The sequence below is a fragment of the Callorhinus ursinus genome, unplaced genomic scaffold (genome assembly GCF_003265705.2).
Source record: "Callorhinus ursinus isolate GAN/ISIS: 27379988/994484 unplaced genomic scaffold, GSC_fseal_2.0 scaffold23, whole genome shotgun sequence".
In the NCBI taxonomy this organism is placed as follows: domain Eukaryota; kingdom Metazoa; phylum Chordata; class Mammalia; order Carnivora; family Otariidae; genus Callorhinus; species Callorhinus ursinus.
The window spans coordinates 16,528,282-16,549,620 of record NW_027397085.1 but is presented as its reverse complement, the minus strand read 5'-3'; the positions used below and the strand labels follow the sequence as shown (position 1 = coordinate 16,549,620).

Here is a 21,339-nt window from a genome sequence, read left to right as displayed (position 1 = left end):
AACAGCTAGAAGAAAGGAAAGCAGTTACCGTCTCCTCTGTGGCTTAATATCAATTGGCTTGTTGATTGCATAAGGTGATCCATGCACATAAGGGCTTCGGAATCTAGCTACCTTCCCCAGCGTTAGGTACTCACAGCCGGTTGGCAAACTCATTTTATCCAAAAGACAGGAAGTAAAAACAAATCTTAGTAGTCAGACCAGCATTCCTGGGAACGCTGGAAAGAACATGTCAGATAAAGGATTTCAGACATATGCTGCTTACTGGTCGCTGTGTGCAGCTTTTCTTCAAAAGTAAATGCGTGTTTCTCCGGGGCTACATGCGCTACCTTGTTTTCTGTTCATGGATGCAGGAAGCTTGTTGCTTATTTCTAACCAGAGTCGTGCTCCGACCAATTATTGGCTGAGCAGATTAAGTAGAAATTCTGTAGCTCCACAAAACCCTATTTCCACTCCAACCAAATCTCGGAGTAGGCAACGTGGTATAATCCATTTGTGTCTAATGTCTAAAAGAACATCAACCTAATGTAACAGTGGTTGGGAAATCAGTTATTTACCTATACACCAAGCATGCAACTGATAAGGAGGAAATAATCAATTATTTGGTATATTTTCAAACGGGGAAAATTGTTTGCTAAATTGATGATAGATATGTAGAAAATGAAATGGAAATGATTACGGGTGCTTTTCCAACGTTTCGGTCAAAAAATTGTGGGTTCTTATTCATAAATTACTGTTCACAATACAATTGAACTCAGCCTCTCAGGAACATAAAATTGTAAGCTAAGGCCTTTATACACTAACATTTTGACTTTGGTGGTGATTTTTTTCCTCATTAGAAATATTCTCTAAGAAATACAATCTTTATCGGCTCACTGGATTAAGATCTATTGAAAAATTGATAGGATATTCTTTTTTTTTTTTTAATTTTTTTTTTTAATTTATTTTTGACAGAGAGAGAGCACAAGCAGAGGAAGCAGCAGGCAGAGGCAGAGGGAGAAGCAGGCTCCCCGCTGAGCAGGGAGCCCGATGTGGGGCTCGATCCCAGGACTCTGAGATCATGACCTGAGCCGAAGGCAGACGCTTAACTGTCTGAGCCACCCAGGCGCCCCTTGATAGGATATTCTTTAACAATTGTTTGTAAGTCAGTTTTTCGTAACAACGAGAGACAAATTGGAGAAACTGCAAATGACACCAAGTAAGTCCACGTAAAGTGGTGGTGTCAGAGCCAAGTCCAGCTTTAATCTGCCCACAGTTCTCGCTAGCCCTTACCCCATTTCCTACAGTTCTAGCAACAAAACCGCTGAGGCCCTCGTGTGGAGCCTCCAGATAGGAGGAGTTCAGAGTACTCTGAAGGGCAATTTTTATATTTGAAAATGATTTCTTATCTAGGATTTGAATAAACACAACCTATTTATTTAAGAGTCCGGACCTGAGCAAACACAAAGTTGCTGAGAGAAAGCCATATTCCGTTGTGTGGTGGCCAAGTTCAGACACTGTTTGGGTTTAAATAACAGACATCATTTAAATTCAGAATTTTTTTTTAAGTTCAAAAGGGAAGATGGTTTTCCAGTTCATAATAAGCATTTCTGTCCAATGATTCTCTTTTTTTATACTTTTTTTATTATGAAATGACGCATGCTCATTTTAACATCTAAAATGACACAGAAGTGTACAAATAAAAAATGCTTGTCTTTTCCTTCCTATTAATCCTAGCTTTTATGTTAATTGTATCAATGTATATGTAGACACATAATATATACATAAGACACACACACTGACACCTATCTCCTTCCTTTTTGTGCAAACTAGGCTTATACTATACATAATCCTAAGTATTTTTGTACTTAAAAAAATCATGGACGATTTTTCAGTAAATGCAGAGCTCTAGCATGCTCTTTTTAATAGTTACATAAGATTCCATAGAATAGATGCGTTATTTATGCAGCCAATCCTTTACTGGCAGACATATAATTCTGAAATTCTATAAACAATAAACACATTTGTTAATATATTTTCTTACTGTTTGGTGCTTTTATTTCTGGAACTAGGTTGCAAGATCACAAACTACATACAGTTTTCCCTTTAATAGGCTCCAGCAGTTCACCCTCTTAGGAGTCATGCAGAAAGATGTCCACTTCCCCATACTCTTGACAACACTATCTACTGATGTTCAAAGCCAGCTCTCCAAAATGCCCAGGGACTGCATACATTTCCTGGCTAATAGGAAACTGTTATTAAGGTGCCTACAAAGGTAAGAGCAGTCTATCTGAACTAATACCTACCAACCAAAAATCTAGCCTCTACATCAAAATGAGAAAAAATCTAAGCAAAACAGAGAGAATTTGCTGCTTAATTTGCATAATTAAAGAAGATAAAATAGGGAGGGAGTCCCAGCTGTGTTTCTACTCTTTCTTAATCGGGATTATAGTTCATAATTTGGGGCAAGTCGCATAATTTTACCATGTGGAGGTAGTGCTTAATGACTAGCACTTGATTGCAATGCACAACTGTGTGTAATTTAGTTTTTTGAATTTACGAGGCCCTTTGGACCCACTGCCTCATCTTAAAAGTCCTAAAAACAAATGCGCAGTATTTTTAACTGTAAGCTAATTTAGGGTCTTTGTCCAGCATTAGAGAATAAGAGCTGCTTCACATAAGAATTTCCTAAAAAGGAAAAAAAATAAAAAAGTGAAGAGTAAGACATAAACCTCTATGGGAGGGAAATACGCGTCCTGGGATGGGTATTGGTTGGATTCCTTGGTTTTCTTAGCAGGGACATTTTTGCTTGTACCTGGTCAATGATTTACCATGAGCGGCGCAGGGTCTCATGGGGATTACTTGTACTTAATTGGGATGAGAAGAGATTACTGCTAAAATCCACCCCGCCAAGAATCTAGAATTTGTGAGAACACTGGCCCATTAGCAGGGAGTGGCCTCTGAGGGAAACTCAAATCCTCCTGTCTTCCACAATTCCCTTTCTCTGAGGCTGGGTGGAGGTAGTTGGAGCCTTTTTCTTTGAGAAAATAAAAACACACTGGGGAACCTAAATTCATCTACAGATTAAAACCACAGTCTGTAACGAGTTTACAGCAAAATAGGGCTCCAATCACTCCAAGGAATGGTCAGGCCTACCCACTGACATTTTGTTTGCTTTTGCATACTGGGATTTCTGTGGTGGGATGGGCACAGCATCAAATCTCACTCATCACTCCCATGATTCTAAGCTCTTGAGAACACGCAAACAAGGGCAAGTATCACACCAGACTATCTAGAACATCAATATTTTTCAGTGCATTAGAGGTTGCGATGTTAGTAATGTCCTTAACAGCAATTAAAAGCAATTGCTAGCAAGCAACATTTTGAGGCCACAGGACTTTTCTAATAATTCTAATATTTATTAAAGATGATTTTTTCAGCTGTTAGTTCTAACCTAGCCTGAATTTGGCAATTTTAAAAGCTGGAGGAGTTCGTTCAGGACATGAGGATGTCATCTGTTCATGACCATGTCAGAGAATAAGAAATGACTGAATCATTTCCCTTTGTTTATGGCTGGGAAAGACTCCCCACACCAGAGAGCAATAATCCTGGGGTCAAAAACTTGCACATCTTTTTCCATAGTCCATACCTTTCTGCTGTTATAATCAAATGCTCATGAGAAAATTCCATTTGGAAGTCCACCGGTACCTCATTCCAGCATTTAGAATGGAATTCACATCTATTCTCTTTCTCTACCCTCAAAATGCATTTCTTTTTGTGTTCTCTGACACTATCCCATTCAACCAACCATAAGACAATAACTTCTAATCAGGCCACAAATCCTAGAGACATGAATGCTAAATAATATAATATTATATTAAAAATAATATATTGCATTATTATAAAATTATAATGATGTTATATTATTACAACATTATATTAACAATAGTATTAATGGTAACAATAAATAAGAGCTAATATCGATCAGATGATTTTTATGGCGCTGGACATTGTTAATGATAATAATTCGCTCCTTTAATCTTCATAAAATTGTATGAGTTGGATGCTTTTGCTATGCTAATTTTGTGGATGAGCAAAACAAGGCAAAGGAGAAATGAGACACATGACCCAGGTCACACAGCATGTTAAGTGGTGGAGTCAGAGTTAGAAACCAGTTAATCTGGCTCCAAAGATCAGACCAAATTATCCCTCTCCACAGATTGTAATTTCCTCATTATCTCTCTTATTTATCTCTTTGCCCCCCATAATTTGCCTAGAGTTAATACTTTCAGCCTTCTCCTCCTTAATTCTATCCTTCACTTGAATGCCATGTGGATCATTATAAGATGAAAATCTGAATATGTGATTCTCTTTGCTTGGAATCATTCAATGGCTCCCCATTTCTTTAGTGATGAAGTTAAAAATTGAAGTTCCAAAGCTTAGCACCGGGATTCCCTAGGGTCATGCTCTGACTTTCGCTCCTGTTTCTGCCACAAGTAACCCTGGTGATCTCCTGCACACAGCCTGCTCATTCACACCACTGGCCCCTCAAAGATGATAAGCCCTCATGGCCAGAACATTTCTGTCTCCCTTCTATGAGTGGCTGTTTCTAAGTGTCATCTTTTCCCCAAAACTTACTCTTCGCTCCTCAGTTTTATTTAGATGCCTCCTACCTATTTCCCCCATCTACATATGACTAGAGCATACTGGTTCATGGCTGTTGATATATTTATAACTCCTCACCTTGGAACCATAGTTTCTGGAGGGCAGATATTCGGCTTTATTTGTACTTTGCAATACCAGTGCCCAGAACAATACTTACTTGTTAAATAAAGCTGCTGAAATTACAAGGTGCTGGATGTTCCAAAAACCTGCTTAACTCTCTCCTTAACTCCCTCATTTTAGCTATTCCTCCAGAATAATAATAAAAATATCTGCCATTGAAATACATTGGAAGTAGAGGCACTATTCACCGTATGCTAGCAGACAGAAATATTTCACAAACAGCACCCACCGTAATATGAGAGCAATGTCTCTTCTCAGGGAGTGAGGGACATATATGGATTTTAGTTGGAGGTGATGGAGATGTGTCTGTCTGGGTTGACAATTTCAGTTCAATAAGTAAAAATTGTCAAAAGTAGTTATTCCAGCACTTGAATAAGCTTGCGATTATGGCTTTATTTAATCATGTTCTCTGCTTTGAGAACAGGCAAATTCAAAATTAATTAATGAATCAATCTTGCCCTATTAAGGGTTAGCTACTTGTTTTAATACATTTGACTTTTCTGATAACCCATTTCTTTCTTTTTTTTTTTAAGATTTTATTTATTTATTTGAGAGAGAGAGAGCGAGAGGGAGAGCACAAGCAGGTAGGGGAGAGGGAGAAGCAGGCTCCCTGCTCAGGGAGCCTGATGCAGGACTTGATCCCAGGACCTGAGCCGAAGGCAAATGCTTAACCGACTGAGCCACCCAGGCGTCTCGTCTGATAACCCATTTCTTAAATACTGAACATATAACATTTCACACAGCTTGTACAAAATGGCTTCAATCAGAAGGGAATTCCAGAAGTCCACAGTGTTTTCCAAAATAGTGAAATATCCTTAATGTCCAAATAAATGCCCAAATAAAATGTGGAATATCCACTTAATGTAAATATCATAAACCCATTAAAGGGACTGTGTTGAAATACTTCTTTATGTCTATACTAAGATATGCTAATAAGTAACTTAAACACATAAGCACAGAGAAATACACATGAATTCCAAAGCCACATACATTTGGGAAATTCTAGGTTAAATAAAGACAGACTTTACAAGGAAGCAGTTCTCAGAGTTTTTCTTATGCTAACATTTGCTCTGAATTGTCAATAAAGTATGGATAGAGTATATAGCATCCTCCATGGGAATTTATGAAGACAAAACATCTCACTTGACACCCTGGGAATTGTTTTAAAAATAATACTTAAGGACATGGAGAAGTATTCATAAACATCAACTTAGTAAAAAATTAAGTTATAACACAATATAACAGAATGAGATTATTTTTGACCAAGGAAAAATATATTCATACATTGAAAAATAAGAGAATAAAAAGAATATACATTGAATATAAAAAAATACCTGGATAGGAAAAAATGTATGATTTTAATTTTCTTCTTCTCCCCATCTATGTTATCTAAATATTCTAGATGTCTCTTGTGTTAACTATTTTAATAACAAAAATGGGGTTGTTATTAAAGTTTCAAAATCTGGATTCTATCAACTAAAAATAAAAAGTCTTGATTGTGATCAATTAGCACATTACATACCAGAGAGTAAGAGAAACAGTGATGACTTTTTCTTTGTGTTTGCTGTCTGTGGCATTTTTGCATGTCTTCATGTACAGCTGTAGAAGTAGCAAAGAATTACTCTAATTTGATTAGCAAACTAAAAGAGAATATAGTTCTTGTAAATAAGGGAGGCCCTAAAATCTGGGTATCCTTTAGAGCTAAAGCTAATAAGAAATCACAGTATGGATGAAATTCACAGCCCATAGAATGTTTTCAAAAACTTAGACCATTAAGGTTTATTAAAGTGCTCCCTTATTTATTATTAGTAACATATTTCAACGAAAATAAATCTGTAAACTTTGGCAATTATAGTACTTTGAAAATGTAGTGAAATAAAGGAGGACAATAGGCTAACTGTAAATACAAATAGAGGGGCTAGTGGTCTTGCTGACGTTGGAAAAAAATAATTCATTTATAATAACAACAGTGTTGAGTATTCTAAATCCAACTAACTTGATTTAGTTATTTATATGGAATTTTTAAAGATTTTATTTATTTATTTATTTATTTATTTATTTATTTAGAGCACGCAAGTAGAGGGAGGGGCAAAGGGACAGGGAGAGAATCTCAAGCAGACTCCCCACTGAGCTTGGAGCCTGAAGCAGGGCTCAGTCCCATAATTTTGAGATCAGGACCTGAGCCAAAATCAAGAGTCAGAAGTTCAACTGCCTGAGTCACCCAGACACCCCATGGACAAATTCTTAAAGAATAATTATAAAGTGAAATATAGTGGAAAGTGAAAAAGCTTAATACCTTCTTAAGAAGATACAATTCTCCCTGATCTGACTGACATTCAGAAGCAACTTCCTGATCTACAATTTGGCTTCTTAAGTAGAGATATCTAGAAAATGGGAGTCACGTGGAAATGGTGTTTTTCTTAGACCAGCTATATCTTCAGTTATAAAGGACAGTGCTAGCCATTATGATGTATAAATTATTATTCTCTTGGAAATTTTATAAGCATGACTCAGTTCCTCAGATTGTGAAAACCAACAAGACTCAACTGTGTATTCCTTTTAGAACTTAAAGAATATATAGCACCATAAATCAGGAAGTCATTAGGCTTAATTCAACTTTATAGCAAGGATAATTTTTATTTAAATCAATAAGCTGCTTCATTTCAAAAGAAGGCAATTTGGGGATGAATGAACCAAAGGTTCTCAGCTTCTTAAAAAAAGTCTTATTCATCTAGTAGAGTCCCCGTTGGGAGCAATTTCTCTCAAATTCTTATTTTATTTGTTAACTTTCAATTCTTCAAAAGCCCAGCAGAAATCTATTGATCACATAAAGTTAAATTTATTAAACTGACTGCAGTAAGGGAGAAGAGCCCTTGAACCAGGCATTATTAATACCTTAGAAGAAGAAATCAGGAGTGAAAAGTTATTTCTGCTTGTCCTCAGTTTTGTTTAATCCAAGGACAGGAAATTCTGTTGGTTTCACTTTCACTCCCAATAACTGCCCATGACAGCTGATAATCTTAACAAACCCATTAGATATCCGAAGTTTAGGCTGAGTTAAAGTAGCAATCAAATCAACTGAATAAAATGATGCTCATTCATTGAAATTTCAGGTAGGCCCACACAATTCATATCTCCAAGTTTTTTAGTAAACTGTTTGAATGTTAAATGGGGTGACAATTTGCTTTAAAAGGTATAGGAATGGAAACAAATGAGTTCAATATACATAATGGGCTGTGACAACATGACTTCTTCAACAGATGTCCTATACTACTTCCCACACTTTCATCCTTAAAAAGCACAGTCTACTTGCCAAGATATACACTGTTGCCAAAATTCAGCTGGGAAAGAACTTCCAACAGTAGGAACCAGTGGAAAGAATTAAAGCACGTTTAAGCTTATTTCCAAATAACCAGATGTCTTATATCATTACAAAATCTGAAGATGAAAATTAATCATGCTGTAAGTTCTTCCTCCAGTTGGTCAAGCAAAAAAACTAGCTGGTCAAGCAAAGAGGGGGGTGTCTTTGGCAAAGATTGTTCTACATCTGGTTGCTAGATGATTTTTAAAAAATACATCAATTCATTCCTCTACCTCAGTCAGTTGGCCGGCCAGCCAGCCAGCAGGAGTTGAACATTTACTCTATATATACACAGAAGCAAATGGTCTGACTCTTAACTAGAAAAAGTCACACAATCCATTCAACGTCCAATTCATGTATCATGACAGGATGCACTTCGAATGACCACCTATGAGATAGAAATGAAAAGTGGCACAGTATCAGTGATCCTATTTGAAACCTTGTGGTTGGCTAGTATCACATCAAGCTTACACTTAGCTTCAGCCATCATTTACTTCTTTATATTGTGTTGTTAATGTTCTCTCTCCCATGTGGCTTATAAAGCACAAGATGGTCAGATCCGTGGCTTACTCATCTTTGAATTCTCCCCAGTGCCTGGTACATTGCTCTCCATATAGTAGATGCTCAGTAACTATTTGTTAGAAAAAGAACTTGCACCCCACGTTTTATAGTTAACTTTTTAAACTAGGGGACCATATTCTTCAGTTTGCCTGAAGAGCATAAACTGTTGTGCCAGTGTGACTACTAAATGGTGCTTCCTTTGATTCTCAAAAGTATCACTGTTTGGGTTATAAGTTGTCTGGTTATCATCTGGGTCTGAGACTGCACCTGTACAAGGCTGCCTCAGCCACTAGACTGAAAACAGCTTCAAGGCAAACACTGGGTCTTACTCGTTACTGCTTCTCTAAATCCATCACTGCATGCACTGTTTCTAGGATCTGCATTAACGATTCAAGAAACAATAACAGTAATAATAGGGAAACTCATGATAGATTTAACCAGATTGAACAAATCCAGGGAGAAAACAAAACGTAAAGGGAGTGTTCTGCATAGACATGGGTGAGGTAGATAAACACCGACCTGGATAGTCTCTTAAGTTCAGATGATAGCAAAAGTTATCCCCTTGCATTCAAATCCACAGAGCAGGAAAATTCTGGAGTGATTTGTACTCGAGGGAGAGATCAAGAATGAGGATGCTAGTTTTGAAGCCAAGTGACTTTGGTTCACAACACTGCACTGCCAAAAACGGGTTAGGTAACCCCGGAGGATACATGACACCTCTCTAGTATCAGTTTCCGTGACATTTAAGCTTTATTTGTTCATTCAACAAATATTTACCAAGTCACTATTCTAGGTGTTAGGAATCTGGGAGCAAATAACACAGACAAATATTCCTGCCTTCATGGAATGGACATTCCAGTAGAGGCAGGTAGATGGACATACAGGTAAGTAAATTATATAAGAGAGGTGATAAATGACAGGAAGAAAAATGCAGCAGGAAGGGGCATAAAGAGTTCAGGGACAGGGGCCTCAGGGTCAGGGTCTGGGGCTCTGAGGTGTCTGAGGGTATGCTCTTCCTCTAGTGACCGATTCAGAAGGAAAGAAAGGGAAAGGACACTGATACAGAGGTGAGGAGACAGGTGCAGGCCCAGTTAGTGCTGGTACATCACTTGTTGGCTGAATAAGTGAGTGAACTAGTGAATGCCTTCAACAGAGAGCAGCTGCAATCCTGAGAGGTAAACAAATCTATCACCTGAGAAAAAAATTCAACAAAGCTAACACGACCTAGAATATTACCGCTCCTAAGATTCTACAACCCCCTTAACTGAAACATTCCTCTTAATTAATGGAAGAGATGCATTTTTTTTTCCTGACATGATTCATTCCTTTGTTGATGGACTATTGCTATGCTAGTCACTAGATAATTTAATATAAGCAACTGTGATTTAGCAAGTGCTTAGAATTTTCCTGTTAAATTTGATGAACAAATCCCCCATCTAGGCAATATAGAATGTAAAGGCAATTATAGAAACCATAAAGTGGTAACAAACGAAGAGTAAATCAGTTACATGTACCACAGGCCCTTATTAATTACCTTAATTATTTAGCAACAGAAGCTGTGCTAAAATTTTAAAGAGTTGCCTTCTCTTTATTTATTCCCCTTAGACAAATAGTCAGCTACAAATTCATAAATTAGCATCTACCAATAACAATTATAGCTAATATCTACTGAGTAATTGATGACATCAGGCACGATGCTAAGGACTTTTCATAAAATCAATTCTCCTAATTGAAAGGTTTATTAGAAGTGATTGGAAATGTAGTCTTTTCCGAATGCATGAACACTCTCCAGGGAGAAGCAAGTATCTGCTCTCGGGTGAGTGCATCTTGGTATGAGGTCCACCCTGCTTCATGGGGCAGCATGCTTACTTGGAGCAGATCCAAATATTACAAAGTCATTTGTACCAAATTAATTTTCACCTTTCTAGAAGTACTGTCTCTTAATTGTAGACTTGGAATCATTCTAACATAGGCCTAATTCTTTTTTTTTTAATATGACAGCCTGGTGATCATCTAAAGAAAAGTTCCAGTTTCCCTTTTCCAGGCCCCTTGATCAGTTCTTTTCGTTGTTCCTATCATGCTTCTGGACTTATTCCTGCTTGTTGATTCCTCTTAACCTGTTATATCTGAAATTAAACTGACATTCCGGGTGTGGTATGCCTCTTCTGGGGCAGAAAGGGACAATCATCTCCGTTTCTCTCTTCATTGTAAATCTATGAATGAGGTTTAAGACAATTCTCCTCACACTCTTAATTCATGTACCATTTCCATTAGGATTCCACTGTCCAGTTCAGATTAATTGCGAACTTGAAACTGTAGTCATTTTGATTAGCAAACGTATATAATTGCTAATCCTGACATCGCATTCCAGTGTATTCACATCACTTTCAAGTCCATTTCTCTGTACCTTTGATTGGATGAATAAGCTTCCATCCAGGAAAACAGTTACTCCTTATTCATTATTTCTCATCTATGTTGTTCAACTGGGAATAAGTCCATTTAACTGCATTTTCAACTAGCCCATATGTCCACTCTATCTGCAACTATACCACAAGGGATTTTTTCAAATACTTTACCAAAATAAAAACATGGTATTTGTACAGCCTTTATCTGATTTACCCACACAACAGGGAGATATGACTAATTCTGTGTGAACTGGGAAAAGCAAATGATAAAAATGGGCTTTGGGCCTAGACATTTTTATTAATGAGACCGAATGCTTTGTGAGAGAGAAGTCAAAGAAATGTTAGGTAGCATCTTGGACGATCATTCAGATATTAAATTGAATATGGATATTTTGTAATACAAAAAACCAATTTAGTTGAACCAAGGCAGTGTAACTTGTGGTGAACATCAAACAGTGTATACAAAAGGGGAATGAAAATGTGCATTGTCAACAACAAGTGTTATATCACCGATAATTCATTGATAAATCAACAAGTTAACAGCTCAGTACAAAAGCAAGGTCTAATGAATGAGTGACGAAAAGGATCAAGGCATGAGGGTCTTTGAGCTCACTCTCCCTGTATAGACTCCCTGACCAAGTGAGAGACCTCTCTCGGTTTGAAGAGGGGCACTCACAGAACGTTCATAGGAGAAGATACTGTGACTGAGAATGTTTAAATAAATTGGTATCATTTTGCCTAGAGATGAGAAGACACAGCCGATTTAATGCATGGTTCAGAGATGTTTGGCAAAGATGTCTACCTAATTCTACCCTCTCTTAAGAAATAAGGTGGGACTGGGGTGCCTGGGTGGCTCAATCGTTAAGCATCTGCCTTTGGCTCAGGTCATGATCCCAGGGTCCTGGGATGGAGCCCCGCATCGGGCTCCTGGTTCTTCAGGGAGCCTGCTTTTCCCCCTCCTCCCCACTCATGTTCTCTCTTGATACCTCTGTCTCTCTCTCTCAAATAAATATGTAAATCTTAAAAAAAAAAGAAGAAGAAGAAGAAGAAAGAAGGTGGGATTTTAAAGAAAAGCGGAGAAATGGAATATGGCAATATAGGGAGATTACCTGGCAGGAAAGGCCTATTGAGCACCAGGCATTTGTTGGAAAGGCTTTCAAAATGTCCTCAAGGTCCCTTTCATCTACACCCTAATGCCACAGAAGTTCACACAGGAAGAACCCTGGCTAAGAATAAACAGTTTATACACCTGAATTAGGTGTGGATAAAAGAAGTCATTGACCTTCACCCGTCCACAACATGTGCTAACTTAAGCAACAACTTTTTTGAAAACTTTCCCCCTATTTTACAGCATTAAAAATCATTTACTCATTATTTATTTGGCCCTTAGAAAAGTCCAGCAGAATGAGAGACACAAAAGGAGAATAAATGGTCCCCAATTTCACAAAGCTTACAATATTCTTTAGAAGAAAGACTCAAACACATGAATAAATTTTCTGTCATTGTGAGAGAGTACATTAGTGTGTGGCTCAAACATGAAATGTTGTAAGAGCTCAGGGAGAGCAAGATCAATATCCACCCCGATGTAAACTCGTTTCAGTTTACACAGAGACTCTTGCTCTAGATCTTTCCAGACAGACAACAGAATCCCAGAAGATGATTGACTGCACAGTTCTAAAATATGCATAAGACAATCTGATCATTTCTCTTATGAATTTACATAAAGAAGTAGATAAAACAGCAAATATTATGCCCAAATGGTTATATAATGTTACCTTCAAAGATGGCATATGTTTGCACTTGATTTTTTATTTCCATAAAAGAAATGTTAGAATTTCTGAACTGACAGTCTATTTAAGAAGAAGCATGTACTTAGTTGTTCTCCTTTCCAACATGGGAAAAGTCAATGATATAATTACATGGAGAGAGAAAAAGCCTAGGTCATCTGCATTTCCAATGTCATTGCTATTATCAACGAGAGTACAGTATCTAGAATTTATTTAACGTGATTATTTTGCTATCGTGGATAATGTTAATACCCAAGAGAACAGATGGTATAAGCATATTTTAAATTATTCAACGAAGGGTATTTTTTAAACCACAAATGTGTATTAGCAGAGTGGATTTATTTAGCATTTAATCCTTCCTTATATTTTTGCCCTCTTATATTGGAAGAGATAACCTTAGTCAACTGAGAAGTATCCCTTTCTTTCTCCCGACTTTTTGAATACAAAGTAACAGAAAACAGGTAATAAGGGGGGGGGGAGTCACAAAATTTAGTCTGGGGGTGGGAAAAAAAGAAAAGAGACAAACAAGAGAAAATATACAATTTTTCTTGGGTGGTACAGTGGGTTTTTACCATGAGAGGCCAACTTTATTTAGCAAATTGCTAAGAACTAAATTAGTTGAGATCAAGTAGGAAAGTACCTTATCCCACTCTTTAGTGCCTTTCTTTAGGGATACCCCGTTCACATGAAATACACCCTAATTTTAGAACTGACCTGACCGTTTCAAGGCTCACAAGAGCCAAGGCACTTTGCCTTTTTGTTTTGGGCTACCTATCCTTACAGCATGGTGAGAAAAATAGGAGAACCTTTCTGGGCATTTTCTAAAGGTACCAGAAGTAAATCCAGGGCTTGGCTATAGACCTCTGGCCTTACACAGAGCTGAAGATAAATCAGAGAGTACTTCCACAAAAGGGGACACAGGGAAGCACTCCAGCACCAACAGGGTGTAGGATGGAGTAGGTGAGCTGGCTGTCCTTGAGCCATCCACGGCTAGCAGACCTGGGTTTGACTGACACACTGTTATTTTTTCTTTTAGTCCAATATTTAAGGCACACAGGAAATGCCACAAAAAAGTTGAGATTTTGAATTCTTTTGAAAATTTATAAGGTCTAAAATGTGGGACACCTTCCCCCCCAATCCATTCCTATATGGTGACTTGAAACCAGAGTAGACCATTCACTATCTTCTTTGGACAAGGCAGGCGTTCTTCAATGTGATGCAACTCCCACCCAAGCTACACAACTCTGATGTGTTTCTTCCTGGCTTCTTTAAGTGCTTGTCTTGAAGACGTTTCAAGTGAAACTCGGAGGTGGGAAAGAAGTATATCTGCTATCACCTTGTCAAATTCTAATCCAAACATTAGCACTCAGCTAGAGTCCTGGCCTTCACACCACATCTTGCCATTCCCAGAAACGATTTTCACCTCTCAACAAAGAGCTCTTTATAAAGTTGTACAGAGCTTTACCACAGCCCTGGCATGACCTCGTTTGTATGTATCTGCAACTCTTCACTATACAATTAAACAGAATGTTTTAATTTACCAATACAGAGCTGTATTTAGACCAAGATCAATAAATATAATCACTTTTTGTGAAAGAAGGAATTATTTGATAGGACGTTTTTTATATATTCAAGAATCATATAAGGGCGCCTGGGTGGCTCAGTCGGTTAAGTGTCCAACTCTTGGTTTCAGCTCAGGTCGTGATCTCATAGGTTTTTGAGATGGAGCCCTGGGTAGGCCTCTGTGCTCAGTGGGGAGGGGGCTTGGAAGTCTCTCCCTCTGCCCCTCCCCCCACTCGTATGCATGCATTCCTCTCTCTCTCTCTCTCAAATAAAATAAAAAAATCTTTAAAAAAAACAAAGAAAGAAACACGTACTGAGTTTATGCCAGGAAATACTTTTTCAGAGGGACTGACATGTATTGTTGGGTCTGGTTTATGGTGACATGTCCGAAGTTTCTGAAAACTCTGTTTTCAACATTTATATGCTATGAAATTGCAGATTAAGCTGCCTGAATATATAGATCTTATTGCAATTGTAAAGACAGTCAATTCTTTAATGAGAATTTAAGAAGACTATTTGCATGATCTCGATAATACCAAATGATTTAGTCAAAATTGTACTTTTCAAATACTTTCAGACATGAAGACACAGCTTAAAGCTAGTCTTAATTAAATGCTTCAGACTCATAGCAGAAAATTTCACAGTTTGGGAATTATGTTATTTTATGTTGCTTATACACATATGTATATATTTATTTACAATATTTGTACAAAGAAGACACACAACACTTTAGAAAAATGCATCTCTTTCTGTCCTACAGGATAATATATTTTTAATAGCTAGAAATGCTAAAGAACAGAAAGTGTGATACATAGCACACTACAGATAGTTTAGTCTTTTGTCACTGACTATCCCACATGGTAATATATAGCCGAGTTTGAAGAGTATAAAGGAAGCTCCATCAGTCTACAGATACAATATCCAATAATGAAATAATTTATCTGGTATTATCTGCTAGTTAGGGGTTTCTGATATAATAAAGTAATTGCTTCAGAGCATAATATGGATTTTTTTGGAAATTGAAAACAGCTGTAAAAGAATAATTTCATTTGCTAATTGGGCTTGTGTATATATACATAAATGCATATGTGTGTGTATATATACATATGTGTGTAATCTTTTATGTATTCAAATATCATATAAATATTACAAATAACCTATCATTTTATTAATATTAATTTCAAGAAATTACTAAGTAAACTGCCTATAAAACAATGAGAATGACTATGCAGTGGATGAACAGAGCTTGCCTGCTGAGTGAATGCTACCAGGGCTGATGACATTTCTGGCTAATCCCTTAGGAATTATCATTACAGCCATTTCCAGTGTGCACGAGGAAACAGTTTCTTGATTTTATAGTCACTTCCCATTTGACCCAGACAACATTAGCTAAGTGGATCATCCGCTTTAATCATCAGACTTAATGCCAAAGAACTTTTGGCAGCATCACAGAATCAGATCCACCTTAGCAGATGGAGATGTGTCATCAGAGAACTAAAAAGAAAATGTGTAGCCCAGGCTCTGAAGGGAAGTTCAAAAGGGGAACCCTCCAAACATGTGTACAATGGCAAATCCCTAGAAGAAGGGGAGAGCTTCCCACAGGCATCATTTCGGAGGGCTCAATCTGCATTGATCAATGTTTTAAATGTATAAAATCTGGTTTGTTCTAGTCGCTCTCTCTCCCTTTCTTCTCTTCATATGTGTTTTAAAAATAGTAAAACAAAATTTAATTTCCAGAGTCAATGTCAGATGTTAATGCTGTATTTAGACTTTTTGACAGGACAGATTTTCATTAATGAGTAAACAATTAATAAAATGTCACATCAAAAATCATGAAAAATGTTACTAATTTACATATTCCTTTAGTGACTTTATGTCATCTGTACAGGTGATTCAAGATCTGTTTTCTTGAGAATCTAATAAGGGTTAGACTTGTCAGACTGGGTACAGCATTGGCAGTTTATTGTCCCAGTTCCTTAGTGCTCTGGGATAGGTCAGACTTGGCAGGGACCAAGCTTGAAGTTACATGGACTTGTGTTCAGCATGCAAAATTCAAGAAGAATTTTACCTTCACTGAACAATACAAGGGAACCCATCAACATTTCTTTCCTTGGATTTGCCTCTCCATACTTTCCACCTAGCAAACATCAAGCCATGCTTCAAGATTCCACTGTGATTTCTACTTCTTTTACAAGATGGCTTGTTGGAGCGGGGTGGGGTGTTGAGGTGGAGAAAGCATATGCAAACACTCCCTCATGGATCTATTAATTCATTAACAGTCAATAGCTGTTTATAAGGGTGTCTGTTACAAGCCAACCACATGCTAGGGACTCACGGATGAACATCACATTGCTCCTGCTCTCAAGGGCCCACCATCGAGTAAAGGAGACAGACAAGGAAACCTGCACAACAGAGCTCCTGGGTAATATGTGAGTTCGTAAGCACAGCTAAGAAGAAAAACAACAGTAATTTATCAGAATGACAAAGTAACATTAGGGACAACATGAGAGCGGTACACAGAATATATGGTGAAGATTTCAAGTCATTTTTGTCACTAATTTGGAAGACTGTGATAGATTAGGTTATTTACAAAATATTTAATGGATTTCTGAACCCATTCCTATCCAAGGGTCCTTCTTCCTGCTTCATGGTTTTTCAAAAGCGTGGCCGTGCAACTTACTTTGGCCAGGGGCATAAGGGAAGAGATCTGTGGCATTTCTGAATAGCAGCTTTAAAAGCCATTGTGTGGCCCTGCCACCTCCTACTTCTAGTGCCTTCCCAGGACAGGCTGGTCCTTAATGAAAAAGGTAAGGAACAGAGAGCAACATGGGGCGCCTAAGGACGCGCACCAAGAGCAAGAAACAAAAGTGTGGTCGCAGCCCCTGCAACATCAGGGTGGTCTGGGTCAGCATAACTAGTCTAAACTGGCAGAAACAAAAATAAGTTCATCGTTGTCTGAACAGATGGTGGGGAGAGCTTTTTCATTTTCTTTACACAAAGAAGGCTGACAAAGAGAGCTTCAGTTGGAAAAGATTATGGGATTTTGTCAAAGAAAATGGTACCTTCTCTTATTTTTCATGATGTTTTTGGTAATGAACTCTGGCTGCTGTTGGAGGCAAAGTTCCATGCTTTAGCACTCCCTCAGCTGCCCTGAAGGCAAGGTTTTTCCTGTTTCCCTTTTCTCAGTTCCCTGCTCTGGGCTCTGTTCTGCCAAGCGCCTCAGGCATTCCTCTCCTTGGGCTGTCCGAGTGCTGGTTGAGTTGGGAATGAAGTTCCTTGAATTTTCAACACACCAGAGTATCATTCCCGGGATCATTATAACCATAATCCATGTAAATTTACAACCAAAGTAATTGCAGCTACAATTCAGAGAACAATCTTTACAGTGGTGATTCTCAATGCTGGTTGTCCCCCCCCTCCCTCCCCCCCGCCGTGCCAACCCAGAGAGTGAAGGCAAGGATGTTGTAGTTTGGGAATAAAAATTTTAAAATAGAAAATAAAAAAGCTTTTCCCCATGTGAACCTGTTTCAACCCTCCACCTTCCCACCCACGTGTTGTCTGGTGACTCTAATTCCAGGTTGGGAGGTTGAGAGGACCTTCTTCATAGGAGACCTGAAAGATTATTGATCACATAACAACGTGTGTGATGCACCAAAAAATACAAATACTACCATTTGCAGACACGTGCTCAAATGTGAATGGCTTCAATGCCCCTTCCCCAAGAGTATTCCACATTGCCCATGACCTCCCCGCTCTGCCTGAGATAGCCCTGCTTTTACCTGTTTCTGGGTTTGCTCCTGTTTGTCTGTGAAATTATTAAGAGTCCACCTTTTAGTCCTGGACAGCGAATTATTTGGCCACTCCGAATCGAGGCTCATTACCAAGTCGTGTTAAGGTACTGGAAAGCTTGTGCCAGGAATTTTCCACAGTGCTCTCTCACACCGGGCTTAGGTAGCTTTCTTCCCAGATCTACCCCTTCAAAAATGCTAAAAAAAAAATCTTTTAAAATATCCTACCCAACAAAATCTGGATCTAAGTGTACAGAAGTATTCTTTACTTCACCTGGGGAACTTTATATTAATTATTCATATTGAACTCCCTTTTCCTACATGTCATAAATCCCTTGCAAGGACAGAGGCATCTATCAAATCACAGGAGTTCGGGAGTCAGAAGGACAGCTTTCTTTTCCGTGCTTTAAGAATGTCTGTATTGTTAACTCGGTTACTTGTGTTGGTTTTCTCGGTCTAACATACCACGCTGGGGCACGGTGGGAACATAGGGAGTTGACAGGGGCAGGAAAAGGCCACCAGCCATGGTCCACTCCCATTCCCAAACTTCACTATGAAACAGTAAGGAAACTCCCGAGAATGACTTGATTTCCTTGAATCACTTCAACTTAAACAGCACTATTTGCAGGACCTTTTTAAAAGCAAAGATTTGGATGAATATCTGACATTTCATTTACTCAAGAGCATACATATGTTCACCAAATGGGAGCCAACTGATGGAATTCAGTTTCTATGTGGTGTTTGCCATTTGGAAGTTGTCTTTCCAGCATTCTGGCTCTATGTACCATACTGGCATCCAGAGCAATGCAATTTCTGGTTTATTTTCAAAAAAATGTGAAGTCAAAGCTCTATTCTGACTATGCAAATAGCCTCCTAGTGCCAAATGATTAGCATTTTTGAGGCAAATAATTTGGGTGAGATGGTATGTGAGAGCATATTACACTTGGTGTGAAAGCAATTCGTGTGTTTCCTAAGGTTGTTGTGGTACTATAGTCTTTCTCTGCCCCATCAACTGTAGGTCAAATTGAGGGATGTGTTATTTAAGATTTCTTTTTAAAGAAAATAGTTCACATCGAGGAGTTAGTAAGTCAATTTACCATTCTATCAGTCAGTATTGGCTGGTAACAAAAGGAACGTGGCAGGTCAGCCTTTTGGCAGAGAGTGCATCATTTCCATCTAGTGGCCAAACGGGTGACTGTGTACTTTGAAGAAGTTTAGCAGCATGAGAAATAAAATGCAAAAAGGCAAGGCTGCTAATAATTCTTAAATCATTATATATAATCCAAGCAGTTTACATACATTTTAAAATTCTAACAACTATCAATCATCTCTCTCCCATTTTCTCTAAAGACTATGGAAAATATCCTTTCTTCTTTTTCTCAAACACTTGCTTCCTACTTGCCACACACCGCAGATGATTTTTCTCTTCAAAAAGGAATGTAACCATCAAAAATGAAAGTTCTCCACGTCCAGCCACCAAACTGACAAACTCAGCTGCACCCACATTCACAATTTCCATTTTACCCTCCTTCCACCTGGGCTGTGGGTCTCAATCCCTCTCACGTCCTCAAAAGCCCAGCTTCATCAATTATCCCCCACTACCGTCTTCCTCTTCATCAAATCCTTTCCATAAGGATTCAAATGGAATCAATTATCTCCCATCTTTGATACAACCTTATTCAATTTCTACTTCTTTGTACAGTTACCTTTATACCTCCGTCTCATTCTGTGCCAAATCTTGAAACACTTTCCTTTATATCCACTGTTGTGACTCTCCCTTCGTACTTACACCATAAACAACCATCATCTGGTTTCTGCTCCCGCCACTATGGGTATTTCTCTCATGGGTCACCAAGTGATGTATGTTCTATTAGTCAATGAACATTTCCAAACCTGCTGACCCCTTACCTCCTTTCTGAAACACTTGTTTCTCTTGGCTTCCACCACACACACCTAACTCTCTTCATTTTTTTAACTTTCTATTCATGTCTCAGTTTATTTTTCAGCCTCTTCCTTACCCTCCTGTTCCAAAGCTGGTGTTGTTCAGGGCTGAGACAGGGCCCACTTGTTCTCCTAATTTTGCATACTGTTTGGTTGATCTCATTAACCATTACTCCCCTCCAGTAAGTATTCCCTCTTGCTGTGAATAATACCCCACGGATTTATCTAGTTGCCCTATCTTGAATCCTGAGAACAATTCTAACTCCATCCTAAGCCTTATCTCCTAGAGCCTATCGATTACCAAGACATGCAGACTCTGCTTTTACCTCTGTTCCTCAAATTGGTTCACTATTCTCTGTTGCCATGCCCTCATTCTCAAGACTTCACCATCACCATCTGCAACTGTTCTAAATGGTTCTTGGCCTCCTTTCCAAACAATTCTATTCACTGGGGCCACTGACTTTAGAAAACAACAATGCCCATATCACTCTACTCTTCCAGGACCCTGAGATCATGACCTGAACACCACATCTTGCTCTCCACTCAGGGGCGAGTCTGCTTCTCCCTCTCTCTCTCTCTCTCTCTGTCATCTTTTTCGCTTTTGCGCTCTCTCAAATAAATAAATAAAATCCTAAAAAAAAAAAAAAAAGAAAGAAAGGAAAGGGGCGGCTGGGTGACTCATTCAGCTAAGCAACAGACTCTTGATCTCAGTTTAGGTCATGATCTTAGGGTCATGAGATCAAGCCCCACATTGGGCTCCCTGCTCTGTGTGGAGTCTGTTTGTCCCACTCCGCCCCCCCCACATGCATATATGTGCTCTCTCTCAAATAAATAAATAAATTACATTACATAAATACATTCTGGAAAATAACTACACAATTGATGAATGAGTAATTTTAAACCATTATTGAGGTCTAACTATCTGAGGCTCCAAGAGATAGATGGGCTGACTCTAAACAAAGAAATATAAATCTAGGGAACGCCTGGATGGCTCAGTCGGTTAAGCGTCTGCCTTAAGTTCAAGTCATGATCCCGGGGTCCTGGGATCCTGTTTTGCATCAGGCTTTCTGCTCAGTGGGGAGTCTGCTTCCCCCTCTGCCCCTCCCCCTGCTTGTGCGCCCTCTCTCTCTGACAAATAAATAAATAAAATCTTGAAAAAAAAAAGAAATCTA

The 21,339-nt window shown here is 38.4% G+C and overlaps 1 protein-coding gene across 9 annotated transcripts in view; it reads right to left on the bottom strand.

The window, feature by feature from the left end:
• The window catches only part of PDE4D (phosphodiesterase 4D), a 1,488,864-nt gene that overhangs the window by 414,666 nt on the left and 1,052,859 nt on the right, over positions 1–21,339 (bottom strand). The window contains exon 1 of one of the 9 annotated variants that reach the window (XM_073905434.1): positions 29–160. The exons of the other annotated variants lie outside the window; for them this stretch is intronic. Within the exon in view, the coding sequence (XP_073761535.1) occupies positions 29–153 (125 nt within the window). The 5' untranslated portion in view covers positions 154–160. Of the gene's footprint in view, positions 1–28; positions 161–21,339 lie in introns of those variants that run through there. 9 annotated transcript variants of the gene reach the window in all.